We start from the raw sequence: 19446 nt of genomic DNA, 5'->3' as shown, positions 1-19446 counted from the left end.
GGCAAAACCATCTCCAAGGTGTTTTTTACTTGATTTCAATTCCTTTCTATGCTGCTGGTGAAGACTTGGTAATATTTTTGCCACATTCCAACTTGCTGGGTGGAGAAAATTTATGGCTGAACCACCATAAAAGTGCTCCCTAACTTGCCTGCACAAAAGCAGAATATGACTGTCTTTGCCAATTTTCTCATTGCTGCTGAAACAGTCTTCATTCTGCTGTTTATAGATGCAGGCTGCTATTACTCTTCTGCTGAAGGAAACAAATGCCTAATTCTGCTACTTGAATGTGGGTTCTGCTATTTATTCCCTTTATTCAGTTTGAAAAGGTAAATGAATGTGAATAAACAATGGTCTTATCCTACACATATATGTTTTGCTCACAATAGCATTCTACATTGGTCCAAGGTAAAACCCTATAAGGATAGGTCAGCTTTAATCAAGAAGTTTTGTTTTGTTCATTGGAAAATTTTCAGGGTTGTGACAGTTTGTAACTTTGTAAGCTTTTGTGGGATCAAAAGGCCTTGTAATTCAAGAGGTGTGATCTGAATTTGATCAGATAAATATTCAATCACAGTTGGATTGTTTATAACTTTAATAGTATGCAAATGAAGTTCCTTCTGTAAGGGGAAAAATAACATAAGGAAGGTATCTAAAATGATTTTTTTGTGTATGGAATTCTCCTAAAAAATTACAGTATCCAAAAAATGGCTTCTAGTTTTGAGTATATTAATGAGAAATATGACCTTTGCAAGTTGCAAGACACTGTATCGGTGACAGTTTTGGTTGGGGCCAAAAATGTCATATTATTTTGCTAGGACCGAAAATGTCATGATAGTGAGGATTAGTTGAGAGTTTCAGCAACAATCAAATTCATCTCACGTACGAAAAAAAGTAGGACCCAGATTCATCCAGGAAGTTGAATCAATTCTTCTTCTATCTTTGCATATGGGAGAAAGTTGAGCTACTCTTGTCAACTTATGTGTTCATCTTTGGGCAATAATACAGCCTTTGGGGTATGAGGTAAGGGAAATGTAAGAAGTTGGAGAGAGCTTCAAAGGAGCTCATTTGCGAAATTCAAATTTATTCCAAATTTTTATCCCAGATGTTTGACAATTAAAGATTACAGTCCATTGCCATGGTTTTAGAGATAATCTGACTATGTTTAGTCATTGAATTCACTAGCTGCAAGTGAGAGGATGCATTGTTGTTGATGTCGTCAATGACGCTTATGAATGGAGCAAGCTTATACAAATTGGTTGACAGTGGATTCTTTGTTGGAGTCTTCTCCATATTCAGATTCCTCTAGGGTAAATGATTTGCGTATGTTTCTTTCAGGCGATGATGTTTCTCTTACATGCTTATGCTATTCCTTGCAAATGGCTAACATCTTATAACACATGTAGATAAGAATCATCTATATGTAAGAATGAACAGCTGTATGAGTAATCACAAGCATAGTTCTTATTCTTCCCTTGTAATTGTTGGATTTAACTTCACATTAGCATACTCTTGGTTGCACTATGGTTTTGTGAATTGGTTAAGCATTCACATGTGTGCAGAATGTTTGACCTTGTAACAGGAATGTGTGCTGTTAGAAATCAGCCATTGAGCTGTAGAAACATCATAATTTGCAGCCTTAAATATTTTTTGACTAAGCATAGAACTTGTGAGTACAAGTTGTTGAGTAAAGAATTTGTGTTATTGAATATCCATGTTGATTACAGATCACTTCCTCTTATGGAGTTTGGTTCTCCTCTTGACCAATCTAGTTTAAATAGCTCAACCACCTCAGTTTTGCTTTTTGGAATAATCTATTGCTGGAAATGTGTTTTCTTTTTGTGACCATATAATGCGATTCTGTAGCTAAATTTCCTTTTGTGTGAGCTTGAAAACCATTCTATATTTGTTTTAGCCTTTCTTTTCAAGAGTCTGTTGTCAATGACCTGTAGCATTTCATCCACAATTTTTTTGACTAATATAATATAGAAGGATTGGATACAGTAAAATTTTATTCTTCTGAGCTGACTGTCTTGCTGCGTTTTTTTTATATTTCCTTATCATGCTCTTTTACTATCCGCTCTCAATATTTATTCATTATTTTTTCTTTGTACAAATTTACATACGATTAAAATGTTCTAGCATGATAATTTGGAATATATAATGGGATCCTTTTTGTTCTTACAATTTTAATCTTTGCGTATAAACTTATGATTAAATGTAATAGCTTTCATGACATGCCACATTTATCATTTTGATGTGCAGCTAATTCATGCAAGTCAAAACATCTGCTGGTTGTCTCAAGAAAATTATCTGGTCTAGCCGATCTTCTATTCAACAGAAGGTTGGTCTTCAAATTCTTATGCCTTTGTTTTGATAGGGCTTTGGATATGTGGAAGCATCCTTCTGTCTAAGTGAAATTCTTTTTAATGCTACCTAATCAACTTAAGGAAATTTAATAACCTGGTGCGATTCTAATTTCTGGATTCGATTGTTCAGAAGTTTTTGATTCAAAAACTTTTACACAATTGAATCCAGAATTTGGAATTACATCAAATTATGGATTCTGGAAATCTGATATCATTGATTAATAACCTGTCATTGTGCTTATGTATGAATTGCACTCTGATCGTACAAACTCAAAATAATGGATCAAAAATACTGATCAATCAGGTCCAATTCATAGACTATTTCAAACGGTTGTGCTTTGTCATCACAGGCCTTTCTGTTGGAAACAAAACCGTGGTCATGAAATTTGGTATTTCTTACACATTCTAGTTATTAAAAGAGTAGCACTTAAATAACGTTATATGAATTACACTGAACAAGTTACATTTGGTTGTAGGGATACAATATAATAGAAAATGTCGTAAAACGAAACCCACAGCTATGTTTAATGAGATGCAATATAATCAACTGCCAATTATCCTTTTCTTTTTTGGTTAATTTCTAGCTAATGATAGGAAGCAGGCAGTGGTATTGGCCATTCTGAATGATTATTTTAAGTTTAATTTCTTAGTTTATAGTTCTACCCTAGAATATTTTCAGGCTTAGACCAATTGAGTAAATCTTTAATTTTAATTAATTCTTCTGGAAATCTTAATTTTAATTAATTCTTCTGGAAATCTTAATTTTAATTAATTTTTCTCTAACCTTTCTAATGTTTTGTGTCTATTTTGAATCTGTCCATATTCCCAGTTTTGGTTTTGGTCATAGTCCTAAATGTTCAATTTTCAGCAATTCCTCGCAAGGAGATCAGATTTTTGACACAACATTTTGCATGGGGTATTTCATTTCCAGTCAGCTATATGAAGATTCAGGTGTCATGTCCCCTTTTTTTTTTTTGGTTAATATCTGCTGTCTGAATGTCCCCTTTTTATTTGATTGCATCTTATTTGATCACCCTTTTCCATGCTGCATCGATTCTCTGTGGTGATTCAGTTTGTTTGGGTTTTTGTGGGCAAATCAGTTTTTATCAACTTAGTGTATCTCTTTAACTCTCAATTTGGTTTGTATTATCATTGCTGTCAAAATGATTATTTTAAGACACTAATTGTAAATGTATAGTACAGATTGAAAGTATCCGTGTCTTTTCCCTAGCATCACATCATACTGTAAGCTGTGTGGCAAATGTCTGCTGTAGCTATTCTAGGTTGGTTTGTCATTTATGATGCAATCTGATTTATATTTTAATCCCACTGTAGTTGCATATACATATGATATCCAGGTATTACTTTTAGCATATTTCATCAGTAGCTGCTCTTATGTGATAGTGGGATGATGGTGGTCTTCTTGTGCTGATGGTATTTTAGTTGATACACTGACCATTTTTTTTAATGACATTCCCAACCTTCACCTACACACAACACACAAAAGAAACTGTCAGTTTTCAAGTAATGAGGTCGAAACAGACCATACTAAATGGTAAAATGACAGCATCAATTAATCTAACTAGTCTAAACCAAAATAATGGTATTCAGGTGACTACAAGATATAAATTATACTCTTATTATCTCTGTCTGAAACTATACTCTTAGGTATAGTCCAAAATCAGGTCAAATAAAAAAAAATACAAAAATAAAAAAAATACAAAAATCACTTTTCATTTCTGGTTAATTAGTTTCATTTCAGTACTTTACATTTTATTTTTGCTGCAGAGTCTTCTATTTCAAAGTTAGAAAACTAAAATAATACTCAAATCAAAAGAATACAAAAATCACTTTTCATTTCTGGTTAATTAGTTTCATTTCTGTACTTTACATTTTATGTTAGCTGCAGAGTTTTCTATTTCATATCCATCACAAAATGCAAAAAAATAAGAAAGTTCAGAAAACAAAAATTATATAGTTCATTTACTTCGGAACAACCCTAGGACAGGACAATATCATGCTAACTTGGCAAGTTGCAAGACATCCTTTAAGTTTACATTTATTTTGTAAGTGGAGACCCTTATCCTATTTTATTTATTGTAGGCTAATTGGGATGTGGTAAGGGAGAAATTAATTAATTAAATTAAGTTGTCTAAACTCAGTCATTTTATGAGCAACATATATTTAATTAATTATTTTATTGAAGTTTGATAGTTTATTAGAAAGATGACTTTTTGGGGTTCCAAATTTTAAGTTAAATTAAAAAGAAATATTAAACGTTACTTTGAGAGGGAAATGAAATATAATATTTCAAATATTGGAAGGGGATATAAAAAAGAGAGTTTGAGAAGAGAATTTTATTCTTGGCATTTTATATTTCAATCACCAGCTTTGGAGATTGAGCAATTGTTTTTCTTTCCGCCTTAATATGAAAACCCTATGGCAAAGATTGGTTTTGAGGACACAAACACTCCTAGCCAATTTGTGGGTGGATTCATATAGGATTCACAAATGTGCTAAATGTTTGGAATTTGCGGAGGTTTGTGTTAAATGAAAAATAAATTGAATGAATGATTCAATAATCGGATGATTACATTGAACGATTTACACACGTATATATAGAGGTTACAAGACGATGTTCTATAATTAGAACATAACATTAAAGTAAAAGATTAAAGAGCTAAAAGCTAAATTAAGTGTGAAAGCTAAATTAAGCTTAAAAGCTAAATAAAGCTTAAAAGCTAATTAACTAAAAAGCTAAATGCTAAATAAAGCTTAAAAGCTAATTACATAATAAAAGCTAACTTAACAAGCTAAATAAGTCGACAACTTAAAATAGAAGATGATCACTAAAAATAGAAGATGACCATTATAGAAGGTATTAATATTATTTTAACACCCTCCCTAATGGTCATCGTACTCAATACCCTATAGAAAACACTGCAGGTGTTATGATCACAGATGCAAAGAACACTGCTGCTATGGAGACCCTCCCAGGATTTGTAGAATGTAAATGACCGAGAGTACCAAAAGCCATCCAAGTGAATGTAGCCTTCACATGCGAATTAGAGATCTGGCATGCACGAATTACTGAAGCCTGAAACAATGATTTTGAGGAAAAAATCAGCAAACCATGGTTGCAGATGTTCGCCTTGGCAGGTGCGACCCAAACTGACTGCAACAAAGCTCGATTTTTGAGGAGAAAAATTAATCAAAACCAGAGAACTTCGCGAATCACAAATCCCACGTGAACTTCGTGTATTACAGATGGTTTTTGAGGAAAAAATCGTAAAAACCAGTAAACAATTTTTGAAAAAAAAATCGTGAAAATCTAAAAATCCCACGCAAGCTTTGCGGATGACAGATAATAATTTTTAAGGAAAAAAATTTGAAACCCTGCAAACAATTTTTGAAGAAAAAAATGTGAAAACCCTCCCATGATTTTTTGTGGAAAAAATCAGAAAACCGACAGACAATCTTTCAGGAAAAAATTGTGAAAACCTTGGGACCTGTAAGATGAGGTCTGGCCTAAATCAATCTGATAAAAGTAATGATATTCAGATATCGTGAACATGCATTATTGTCTCGGTGTAGAAGTTTGGCAGATTGATAGCCACATATTCATTTCTCAGTCAAAGTATGCCAAGAGCCTACTAGATAAGTTTCGAATGTAAGATTGTAAACTTGCATCTACACCTATGGAGATAGGGCTCAAATTATCAGCCAAATCAGATTCACCTGTAGTGGATGAGTCTTCATTTAGGCAACTAGTGGGCAGCCTCATCTATCTCACCGTCAGTAGATGTGACATTAGTTATGCTGTGAGCTATATTTCTCGCTTCATGTCAGCCCCAAAAGTTGAACATTGGGTTGCAACGAAGCGTGTGCTTAGATATGTGAAGGGCATTCTTGATTTTGGCATTCTGTACAGCAGAAGCAAAGATCCTAGGCTGGTTGGTTTTACAGACTCAGATTAGGCAGGTTGTGTTGATGACAAAAAGTCAACTTCTGGGTATGTTTTCAGCTTGGGTATAGGTGCAGTCACATGGACTTGTAAGAGGAGGTCTGGCCTAAATCAATCTGATAAAGGTAATGATATTCAGATATCGTGAACATGCACTATTTCCAGGTGTTGTGGCAGTTGTTGAACTTTTGTCTATGTTCCAACATGATGCTGGTCAAAGATGCCATCACGCAAACCGAGGTTGATCGAGGTCAACTGAGTGAAAGAAAGAGACAAAAGAATTTGATTTAATTAAAAAATCAGAATAGAAGCAGCTGCACAAAAAATCTGAAACCCTGGAGGAGAATTTTGGCACGAATTCTAAGGTGCGAATTTCGAGGTTTGGAAGAAACCCATAAATTAAAATTTTCTGCAAACTTAAAACCTGAAATTTTTCCGAAAAATAATTAGAAAAAATAATAATTTGCAGAAAAATAAAAAAATACCTTTGATTTTTTTTTTTGTAAAAAAAAACAGAAAAATATAGACAAAAAAATAGGGGTAGAAACCCTAGGTCGGATGTACAACATAAACAACGCCCACAGAATTAGCAGAAATCGTGTTCTGTTTTTAAATTCCAAGGCAAATTTGCAAGCACAAAATTTGAGGCACGCAAAACGAGGCACCCAAAAAATCTGAGACCAACTGAGAAAATCTCTTGAAAAATCCACCAAGAATCTGAAATCAAAATGTAGATCCGATGGCTCAAAAATTGAGGCACGGAAAACGATGCACAAAGAAAATCTGACGATGACCTAGTTGAGGTCTCGGAAAACCCACCAAGAATCTGCAACCAGAATAAAATTTCGATTTGAACTAAAGGGTCAAAACCCTAGTCGAAAATTTCAGAAACCCTCAAAAAGTCTTCAAAAAAGAAAATCGTTTTTTTATAAAAAAACAATAAAAAAAAAATTTGGAAAATATTCCAAAAAGAAGGCCATGAATTTTTATTAAAAAATTCGCCAAACTTTAATGAATCCCATTGACCTGCTTTGATACCATGAAAAATAAATTGAATGAATGATTCAATAATTGGATGATTACATTGAACGATATACACGTATATATAGAGGTTACAAGACAATGTTCTATAATTAGAACATAACGTTAAAGTAAAAGATTAAAGAGCTAAACGCTAAATTAAGCTTAAAAGCTAAATAAAGCTTAAAAGCTAATTATCTAAAAAGCTAAATGCTAAATAAAGCTTAAAAGCTAATTACATAATAAAAAGCTATCTTAACAAGCTAAATAAGTTGACAACTTAAAACAGAAGATGACCACTAAAAATAGAAGATGACCATTATAGAAGGTATTAATATTATTTTAACATTAAAGAGTTAAAAAATATTTCCAGGTTTGTTTTTGGTATTCGCTTATTCGGAGAAGTTGTAGATTGAAGGATTATCAAAGATAATTGTGTAGTAAATAATAATCAATATTTGAGTGCTTGCCCTAGTTTGGAGTTATATGTTGGATAAACAAAATATTATTTAAGATTTGATCAAACCCTAGTTGTGAATTTAATTGAATATTTATTGAAAATATCTACAAATCACATAAGTGAGAGAGTTCATTGTTTTCTGGCCCTTGTAAGACTGGTTGTAAGGAGCAGGCCAAATATTGGCCATATCATTTATTCCCAAGAATTGTTGCACAAAGTCAAGAAGAGGGGCGTGTGAATGAAAGGGGGGAATAAATTCATATTTTGAAGACTTTGGGTGACTGTTTCCTTACCCACATTTTCCTCTAGGATCAAATATTATTTACGGAGTGATCGTAGCTCTTTGTGAAGGAAAGATAGGGCCCTCAAGGGATCAAACTGCCTGATGAGTCTCTGTTAATTAACATTCAATTTGCGGATGGTACAACTTTATTCCCTGTTTTGGATAGAGATAATATGATAAACCTTAGAAACATGTTGGAGTTATTTTGCCTTGCATCTGGGGCCAAAATATTTGAGTCCAAATCCATCCTGCTTGGTTGGAATAATGTAGCTCTAGATTGGGTAGCAGGATTTGGCTGGCAATGGGGCGGACCTAACAAAATTGTCAAATATCTTGGCATTCCATTCTTGGTCTCCTCCACCCTACCTAACATGTGGAACTGGATATTTAGTAAAATTGAAAAAATATTGAATAGCTGGAACAGAGCCTACCTATCCCTGGATGGCAAAGCCCAAGTTTGTCAGAAGGTCCTCTCTTCTTATACTATTTACTACACATCTGTGTGGTTTTTTTCTAGTTATCAAATGAATACTATTTAGAAGGTTATTAGGAGACATCTATGGTTAGATGGGAAGGGGGGTAAAAAGAAGCATGCGATTAGATGGGAGTGGTGTTGTATGGACAAGCAAGATGGGGGAATAGGACTGAAGGATTTTAAAACCCAGAGTATAGCACCAGCTATGAAATGGATTAAGAAAGCTATGGAGGGCAATGAGCCCTGGAAAATCTTAGTCAGACAATATTTTAGAAGCCTACCCTAAAACTGCAAGGAAGTGGGATAACATCCACATTGTTGACAACCTTTTCTCTAAATATAGCATTATGCCTTCAAGTTTTGTAGTCTTTCACAGCATTTGGAGGGCTTGGGAGACATGTAAAGGTATGGTAAGATGCAGTGATGCTATTGTTTATAATCAAGGTATAATAAGTGGTTGTAGATCCCCGTGGTGGAACATAATGCACAAGGGCAAACCTCTAGCTTTGTTACAGGGGTGCTCTGCTAGGAAATGAAACAACCTTGGTATCTCCACATTCAAAGATATTTTTTGCAATGACAATTTTAAAAAGTGGCACACATTACAGGAAGAATTTAATCTGTCTTGTAATAATAAAAGAACATATGCAGTTCTAGAGAAGAGTTTGATGTTTTTAAAGCAACCTGTGCAAATAAAAGATGATAATGAATGCCTTTCTTGTGCCAAATGGGCAGATGGCTCTCCTTTTTTGAAGCTTAAAGCCATATGTCTGTATAAGATCTTAGTCCATTCTGATTGTATTCTTGAGTATGTTAGGTTTAGAATCTGATAAGTTAGAATGTGGTCCAAAGTCTTTTCTAATTGTTGGTCGGGTCTGTCTGATCCTAAAAAGAAACCTTTTAGATGGCAAATGATGATTCGGAAATTACCATTGGATGATAGGTCTGCCATGTGTCTTTTGTGTGGATGTCTTGAAAATTATGTGTCTGTTCTTCAATTGTCAGTATGCAATCTTTGTCTGATCTTTGTTTATGGGTCAGATTGATGGTTGGAACGTATGTGATATGAACTCTTGGTCTGAAATTGTAACTGGTCATGTTAAAGGGCTTAAAAAAAGGCATAATATGTTTTGGTTCTGTCTTTCTACTAAAATATTATGGTTCTTGTGGAAAAAGCATAATGAACATCTTTACCAAGGCAAGGATAGAGTTCTTACTGGGTTTGCTCTTAGACTCACATCCTCATTGATTATTGAGCAGGTCACTCTAACACTTATATTACTAGCAGATAGATTTATGAAGTTGTAGAAGAGGGCTGCTCTTTCCTGTTCAAAGAAGACATAAAGGAAGCGGATTATTTCCAAAATGTGTACATCAAAGAGCATCAGTATCAGCTCAAAAGGGATGCAATGGCTAGATACATGGAAGTGTCCCACCAGAACTTTGACACCACAAGTTGGGAAAAGATTTCCCCTCCACTAGGCACATATGAATACTTCAAGGAAAGAAAGGGATAGCCAAAGCACCAAGACAAAGGTAAAAGGAAGGGTAAATAGGTGGCAACTAGTAAGGCTCAACATGAAGAAGAAGAAGATCAGCAAGAAGAGGAGGAACAACAAGGTGAGGATGCTTATCAGCCGGCTGAAGAGGAAGGACAACATGAGGAAGATGAGGAACAATATGATGGTGATGAAGTAGGTGATGCAGAAAAGCAAGTGGATGTTGTTTTTGAGCAGGAATATGATGTTGAAGGGAGGATGGATGATGCTGATGACGTGGGGCAAGATAGGAACGATGACTAATGATGATAATATGTGCTTTTTGATAATTTGGAGACACTCTATGTATGTGCTTGTAATAGATCTTAATATATGCTATTTTAGACTTTAATATGTTGGGTTCACGATATACTGTGATCTTTTGCTATTATTTTTGAATTAATAGAATTGGTATATGATCTTCAATTTTTAAATTTTTTTTTGGCCAAGTCCCGATTTTTCAAATTTTTTGGGCTTCTTGAGTTATTGCTGAGTTCGAGTTTTTCAACTATGGCCCATACCCACATTTGATGGCTCTAACAAATGCACAATGCATTCATGGGTTCAAAAATTAGTTCCATGTGTTTCATTAAATTCCATGTTTAAAGATGAAGCAATAAAATATGCCACTTCATTTGGAGAGGGATGCTCATGAGTGGTTGTGCCGTGGGATAGCGGCACAAGGGCATAGTCTTATAGACTCCTATGCATATTTTAGCTAGAGAGTGATTGATAGCTTTGATCAGAAGGATTTGGATCTACATTTTAAAGAGTTAGCATAGCTGAAATAGTATGGCTAGTTGACAATCATGTGTCTGAAATTTAGAGGCTTTCTATGATGGTTTTTGATGTATTAGAGAGAAGACGTTATTTTTATTAAGGGCTTGATAGAACCACTCAAAGGTTGGGTGAAGGCATTTGACCCATGTTTTGTACAGGATGCTATAAATAGGGCAAGAAACATGGAGTTTTCCACACCCCAAAATAAATTCCAGCCTATGGCATACCTACCAAAGAAAAGACAAAATACCTTTTAAGAAGGAATGGCTTAAAAAGGAAAACATGGATGAGGAGAAAAAGAAAGAGTTGCAGAGGAAGAAATTATGTTTCTCATACAATGAGCCTCGAGAAATAGGTCATAGGTCTCTTGGAAGGGGCAAGGTTCATTACATTGAGGTTGTCTCCTATAGTGAAGAAGAAAGGATGTTGAGTCATGAAGCAAACATGAAGACGGAGATGTTGAACCAAGAGACCAAATGGTTCGAGTTATAGGATGGAGTTTTGCTACATTATCAAGTACACCCAAGTACAATTCATTTAGAGGTGTAGAGGAGTACTACATGGGTAGAGAGTGATTGTTTTGATTGATGGTGTAGCAACCACAACTTCAGTGATGAGGGTCAAGTGGTGAAGAGGACTTGATGTGGAGGATTCGAAAGATTTAATGTAATAGTTGTTGATGGGTTTATTATGACACGGACGAAAAAGATATCACGGTTGATGTTATGCCCCCGCCTTGATACCTTATTGAAATCTGATTAAGAAAATTGTCTTATTTATAAGACATCACAATTTTCTCATATCTGGTCAACTCCCTTATGTAAACACTTAGGTTTGATGAAAATAAGTAAAATTAATGCTGGCCGACCTTTATGAACAAAGAACAAAATGGTCAAAATGATGAAGGGCCAACCCAGTCTTGATTGCCCAAGATAAATACTTAAGGAGGTGAAGTAGTTGAGAGCAAGATGAAATTAACTAAATAAGGGCCGACCTCTAAGTATTAGCACTACGTTCTTTGTGGGGTTTTAAACAAAACCAATAGTCATTACTAATGGGAGGCCGACCCTTCAAAGCCTCCCTTTTAAATACTCACCCATTTTGAAGAGGAATGGAGGGGTATAAAAAGAGGATAAGGTGGGAGTGGGAAGGGAGAAGAAATTAAGATACAAGAGTCCATTCAAAAAGCAGAAGCATCAAATAAGTGCAGATCTTATATAAGGTATCAGAGTCAGCCATACAGCAAATTAAGTATTACACTTATGATGTGGTATGATATAGTAATAATTGTGGTAGGCAGCATAATGTAATTCTTTGCATAACTACTCACACATGAACAATATGTATGCAACCTAATGATACAAGAAGAGAACTGATACAATGCAGCCAGATTCAGGCATACACTCATTAGGTATTACACTCGTGATTTTCTGTTAGGCAATATAATGTGATTCTATATTGATGCAATCCAATATTATATTATTATATGATCACTTACATATGGAATGCAGACAATAATATGTAATTCTTCATATGTTTGTTTAAATGTTGTAGAAAACTATGATAGGGATAATGAGTTAATACAAGGAGAGGAAACAGTTATGAGGTCCTCTTCTAAGCACACCACATCATGGTGGTGACGAATAGTCCCATGAGGCCATGGGGGTGCAAGGAGTGCCCCACCCTTGGGCTTAGAAGGGAAGGATATTCCAGATACCCTATTGTACCGTGGTTGTCCATTGGTTTAAGGAGCCCAATCATAGGGAGGAGAATAAGGATGGCATGATGAAGGGGAACTGTTATAGAATTCCTCAGTTGATACACCCCCCTCATATGGATGGCAAAGGGCCACATGAGGCCAAGAGGGATGGTATATCTGCTCTTGGGACTAGGGTAGAGGTTTGTTTTAGGTACCCTATTATATCTCTACCTTACCCATACTCTCGTATGATTGAATTCCATTAATGAATTAGATATATCATATGATTGAGTTAATGTTCCCAACTCTAGTAGGATTTTAGGTAAAAAACCAGGGCATTTAAAAAGGGGACATTACAATTGGTATTAGAGCTTAAATCCTGCCAGCTTGTGGGACAAACCTACTTTGATAAACTTTCACTTGGGTTTCAAGTAGGTCAACAGTGCATTTCTTTATGTGTTGAGCATGCTTATTCCATGTGTATTTTATATGCATGCTTTTCTCATGTATGCCTTGTGTTTTTTTCATGGCTGACATGTTTTCAGCATGTGTTTTTTATGTAGGCTTTATATTCATGTGTACACTTCATGCTTTACCATGTATTCGTGTGTAAGAATCATGCCTTATGTGTATGCTCCATGTTTTATGTGGATGCTTCTTGCCTTACGCGCATTCATGTATATACTCCATGCTTTACACCTTATGTGTATGAATCATGCCTTACATATATACTTCATGCTTTTAGTTGGATTATTCTTGCCTTATGTACATTCATATGTATACTTAATGCTTTGCACCTTATGTGTATTCTTGTGTATGACTCTTGTCTTATGTATTCATGCGTATGCTTCATATTTGATGTGTTGGATTCATGCCGAATGTGTTTTCCGCATATTAATTGGAAGGATATTCAATAAATTGTTGTTTTTCACCTCTCCACCTTTCTTTCTTTTATACCTCACGAAATACACCCTTTCACCCAAGAGGCATGACTGTTCAAGGAGGGCAGCCATGAGGGGAAAAACTACTTTATTTAACTTCCACAACCCTTCCCTGTTTGGGTGCCAATATCAAGAGGGCTCGGCCCCTTTTAAAGATTACTTATTTGCAATTTTTAAATGACTCCAAAGAGGGTGCTAAATTGCCACAGGTTGGCTTAGGCAAATAAATTAAATTCCAAGTAGAAAAAATGCTAGACATGGTTCAGCCCATGTAGGAAATAATGAAAAAATATTTACGTAATTTAATATTTAGATTGCCTCCTCTATTTTGATCACCAAGATGAATTAAACACTTGGTTTGGCCATCTCTAGATTTTGGACTTGCCCTTTGACATCAATGACAATAACTCAACATATTGGAGAAAGGTGGAGCTGCATGGGGGCTCAATCATTGCAACTTTTATAGTGGTTCTTTAGCCTCAAATTTGTGACATTATGGATACACATTTGTATTAGATAGACACATAAGAAAAACTGTGCAAGATAGTCATGTCTCTTGCAAGAGTATGCTTTGTACTAGACATAGATCAACACAGTTTTCTGTTCCGTTCCATTATCTTTCTTGTGCATTATTCTTTGATTGTTATTTTGTATATTGCTTCCACAATAACATATATGGATTGTAATAGTTATATGAGTGTTTTCCTCTGGATATCTTCTAGGCTCAAGCTAGAAGGTAAAAGTGCTGTTTTTTGAGATGCTAAGGATCATGGACTTAAGTTTTAATGATGTGAATATATGTTGAGCATTAAAGGGTAGGATGGGGTGCCAAAGTTTAGGATCAACCTAAAGTGAAGTTCACGAAGAGGTTTGTCAAACTGGGCCCAGGACCTCAAAGATAACTTCAAGTGTCTGCTTTGTGATCTTTTGAAAAAAAACATAAGCATACAATAAAGAAATGTTTCAAGTTTTGAGATGGTGCTGGAGAATTTCTTTCAAGGAATATTAGCAACCAAGCAAGGGAATCCTCGAATAGTGGTAGGTCTACATAAAGGGAAATTTGTCATTGGGTTTTATAATATATTGCATTGAATGAATTGGACTTGGCAATAACTCGATAGGCCCAAAAAATTAAAAAATTCCGGACTTGGCAAGAACTCAACAGATTTTTATTAATCAATCTCAAATTAATTTATAGTCTAATTATATTGATTACATACCAGTTTTATTTACTTCAAAATTACATAATATTTATCAGAGGAAAACTATAGTTTAACTAAAGTATTTGTTAAATTAGTAAATAATTCTTGGAAGAAAACTAAATATTACGTAATTTTGAAGTAGAACCTATCGCATCAAAATCATTGCAACCATTTTTTATTAATCAATCTCAAATTAATTTATAGGCTAATTATATTTATTACATACCAATTTTATACCACTGCAACTTTAAACATTCAAAAATTATGACAATAAAACCAACTTTCAAACGTTATCTACAACCTATTAGCAGACACAAAGAGAAAACAATTAGGCTCATCATCCTCACAATTACATAATATATAGCTAAATTGCGAATCCAAATGATGAATATGAGTTGTGTGCTGCTGTCGCTGTGCCCTTTGTTGCCCAGTATATTTTTCATGTTGTCAACAAAACAGCCAAAAACCCTTTTAAATAAATTGTGTTTTAATATGGATTGGACTAATATTTTGACAAGACAATTTTTTATGGATTTTAGGGCAACAATGCACACAATTTTGCAAATTTTTGATGAAAAAGGCCCTGCATGTTTTCAATTAACTCAAGGTTGAGTTATCTTGCAAGTAATTCGCTGCCCCTTTTATGGCACGAGTATTTACAAGTACTCTCAAAGTCTTGCAACATTGGTTCAGAATTTTATTGTATAGATCTTATAATATTAGCTACACAGAAGTAACTAGTTTGAAGGAAGAATTATAGGCTAATTGAAATGCCAAGATTTCCATGGTCCATTGGTCTTAAGGAAATTGTAGCGAGCACAAATCTGCTCTAGAAATAGGAGGAGAACAAGGCATAGATTTTTTCTAGGGAAATGGGCTGAGAATTGAAATTCTAGAGAAGGTGGAAATATAATAAAGCATGAATTTTTTTTATATATTACCAGTTAGAGGTTAACTTGTTTTACATGATATGTTCATAGTAAACTTATTCTCTCTAGATATAGAATAACATTTGTTCTAGTCATGATATGCATGTTCTTATTTACATTCACATAGGTATGTAATATAATGAGAAGCTGGTAAAAAATTCCAAACACAGAAGAAAAACATGCTTTGTTAGAAGATTGCTTGAGAAGAACAGCAAAAGCTTTCCCTTTCATATGTGTATGTGTGTGACAATGAGGGTGTGCTGTTGTTGTAATAGCTTCCTATTTTGCATGTGGACACTAATCATCTCTGTAGTTTAGAATTGCAAATGGACAATCATAAATATGTGGCAGTTACCATCCTACTTGATGACACAGCATGATTAGATGGGAGTTAGGAGTCCACATGATTCTTGTAGCTTTGAAAGTACTGATAGCTTACAAATATCCATGAACATAGACTAGAGTTCATGTAACATCCTTCTAGTGCTTTGAAGCTCTTTCAAATGGCATTCTTGAATTTCTCTCACCATATAAATCTTCATCCATGTTTTACCCATGCATTCTTTGGTATCTCTGTGTTAAAGCTGTCACAGACTCATAGTTCTGGCATGTCCACTAAAAAGTTCAGAAAATCTACTTGTGCTTCTTTGCAAAGTAAATGAAGTGCTCTTTAATTTAGATCTGGTCCATTCTTTTGTCCAAACCAGGATAAAGCATCTTTGTTTAGGTGTTTTAGGTCTTCAACACCCTCAAGAATCTAGTGTTTTGAATTGTTTACTCATAGCTCTTACCAGACATTTTTTCATCAGTATATCTAAATATAGATTTGTTAAGTCTTTCTTTGCAAGGAGAGAAATAAGCTAATTTTATCACCACATTACATAGACATGAAACAATTTGTCTCCCAATTCTAAGGAACAAAAGCCTCTAGGCTTAATGGTGAAGCAAGAACCATAATTAAGTATCGTATTATTCCTTAATATTTTCTTCTTCAATGCTTGTAATTCCATGGTTTCTGTTGAGATCGTGCTATTGAGTGTAGTGTTAACTGTTAAGTCATAAGCTACTTCTCATTAAGTCTTAACAGTAGCTTGATCTTTCCTCATGCCTCTTGATCATTTAGTTTTATTTCACACACACACACACACAAGTTTTGACTAGAAGTTCATAAGGAATACTACTTTAGGATGGTTATATTGATGGCTACTCATGCTCATGAATGTTCTGAAGAAATGGTAATAAACAAAAGTTCAATGAACAATAAACATGTATTGTTCTTTCTCAATGGAATAACTTTAACTTTAAAGCCAATTTATTTCTTGGATATAAAATTTCTGTTGTTTTTATTAGATGAAGATGCTGTTTCTATTTAGAGAGCCTCATTTGTGCTGCTTATAAATCTAATTTTTTTGGGTATCATTTGTGCAAAATAGTGAATTTCTACTAGCTGTCATCTGTGAACAACTTCTCCTTTTTGCAATCTTGTCAAAGATCAAAATGAGTTTTAAGATTTTAAAGTCATGTTTTAGAGCATGGTTATTTCCTAGATTGTTGATTTGTGCAGGAGTCGAGAGCAAGAACAGTTAGAGTGGCGACATACACATACTAGATTAAAGCCTGGAAAATTATCACCTCCATTACCTGTTCCAGACCATATATTAAAGCCACCTTATGTGGATTCAAACTTTGTACCTGAAGTTGCATATGGAACACAAATACATGATGCTGAGGGGATATCACGTATGAGAGCTTCAGGACAGCTTGCCTCTCGTGTCCTGGATTATGCTGGAACATTGGTTAAAGTATGCTTTAGTATCCAAACTTTCAATCAAACTATTTGGTCTAAATGATTTTTCATTGAGAAAAAGAACATACAAAATATGCTTTATATACAATCGAAATTTGAATTAGGCATAAATTCCATCTACAAAGAAGTTCTTTTTTTTTGTTTTTGGTGTAAACTTTGAGAAAAACAAGTGGACGGGTTGCATTGCATGGATTAAATTTTCTTTGGCTTAGATTCCAAGCTTATGGACCATCTATTTCACTGAATCCACCTGACACATTCACCTGGCTTCAGTTTGATTCCATGTAATTCTGGTCAGGCTGACCACATTTAGAAAGGATCTCTGGTCAATAGTGTGGAACTCCATCCTATTGTTTTTAAAACAAAATTCGACAATAGTATCATGTTTTCACTTTTTACTAATCCTTTTACTTTAAGTTTCATGAAATGTTTTCTGGTATTATTTTTTAAATGTGCATGATAAACTTGAAAGTAATTATTGCCTATATTATATGTTGGAATGTTTGAAGCTTTGAAGTAATTTTTGATCATTCTCAGATATATGTACACATAAAACTTATTGGCATGTTATTATTTATTGAACTACTACATGCTGAATGGAGTATACATGCAAATATTTCCATTATAGTTAGCCAATTCTGTAATAAACCAAGATTCTAGTCACAAGGGAGAATATCGAAGGCCTAAATGTAGGAACTTCAAATTTTTTTGCTGTGTTTAATCTTGGTTTTATGTGTAGGTTTATTCCCACATGACATATGAAGATCACACAGCAAATACTGAGAGGGGGGGTCAATCAATATTTGGGCCTTCCCAATTTAAATATCACTCTTGAAAACAGAAAATTAGAAATCAGAAATGCATGAAGATAGAGACACCAATATTTATCACATGGAAAACCCTTTCGGGTAAAAAACCACATTTTCAACTGATTCTTTCAAAACAAAATGGGCACCAGCCCAGATTACAAAGGTGAGCGCCAACTCACTGAAAAAAGAGACTTAACAGAGCACCAACTCTGATTACGGAGGCACCAACCTCTAACTGAAATAGTTCACACAGAAGATTTTAAAAATAGAATGGCAACTTTCAAAAATTGTATAAGTGATCAGCACTCCACATGAAACATTAAGGACATCACAGCTATTATTCAATATAGCTTGATACATATCCAAAACAAATCATAGAACATATAGCCTTCAAACCTCAATCCCAAACAACCTTCAGAGACTATTCAACCTATATGTACATCAACCTCTCCAAAACCAGACTCTCTGAAAATTAGTATCCAGTTATCTGTCACTATATATTTATTATTCCCAAAGGAAAACTTTCTATGATACTATTCACATAGAATCAACGCTCAGCATGACTTCTTTTCAACAGTTTAAATATTGCTTCTGTAAAAATCTGTATCACCACATAGCCCAGTGAACACGATATCTGCTCCAAAAAACTAATTCAACTCCCTATACCATCTCATACTTCCGCATAAAGTCTGCAATTAATTTCTCACTTTTCAATACAGCAAAACGTGGGCACCCAGAATTCGTGTTTTTTTCTTTTCAGATCATAGACTTGTGCACATTTAGTGAGGCACAATTTCCTCAAAAACTTCACCCACACACCACATAACTCCAGTTTTAAAAAAAAACGTTATTATATATTCCTCCAGCTTCTTACCGGCACATAAGAGATATTCAATAAAAATCATTACCCTCCACGCATAGTTAGAAATTTTGACAACACAAAAAAAACGTATTCCTTCTTTAAATCTGTATGCCATGTGTATGAGAAATAACATGTATCAGCTCTCGAAAAAGTGTCTTCAGAAAACGGCACCAAAAAAAAACGAAACCTCTACTTCAAAAAATAACTTTTTCAGCCGCATCACTTATTCACTGCAGACCCACGATATCTCTGTTCAGAAAAAAGTCAGAGGGTCAACCAATAAAGCTGCCATAATGAAGCCGCCACTCCCT

General features: G+C 34.5%; 1 protein-coding gene across 5 annotated transcripts in view; it reads left to right on the top strand.

The window, feature by feature from the left end:
* LOC131050631 (methionine aminopeptidase 1D, chloroplastic/mitochondrial) overlaps nt 1-19446 on the top strand; it is a 172994-nt gene that overhangs the window by 28879 nt on the left and 124669 nt on the right. For all 5 annotated transcript variants that reach the window (XR_009106987.2, XM_057984828.2, XM_057984827.2 and 2 more), the window contains exons 2-3: nt 2263-2341; nt 17222-17459. Coding sequence is in view for 4 of the 5 variants with exons in the window: in XM_057984828.2 (XP_057840811.1) it covers nt 2263-2341; nt 17222-17459 (317 nt within the window). In the remaining variant the exon portion in view is untranslated. The remainder of the gene's footprint in view (nt 1-2262; nt 2342-17221; nt 17460-19446) is intronic.

This window comes from Cryptomeria japonica, chromosome 8, assembly GCF_030272615.1.
Source record: "Cryptomeria japonica chromosome 8, Sugi_1.0, whole genome shotgun sequence".
Classification (NCBI taxonomy): Eukaryota; Viridiplantae; Streptophyta; class Pinopsida; order Cupressales; family Cupressaceae; genus Cryptomeria; species Cryptomeria japonica.
Note: the sequence above shows the minus strand (reverse complement) of the source record. Positions and strands in the feature narration are given on the sequence as shown.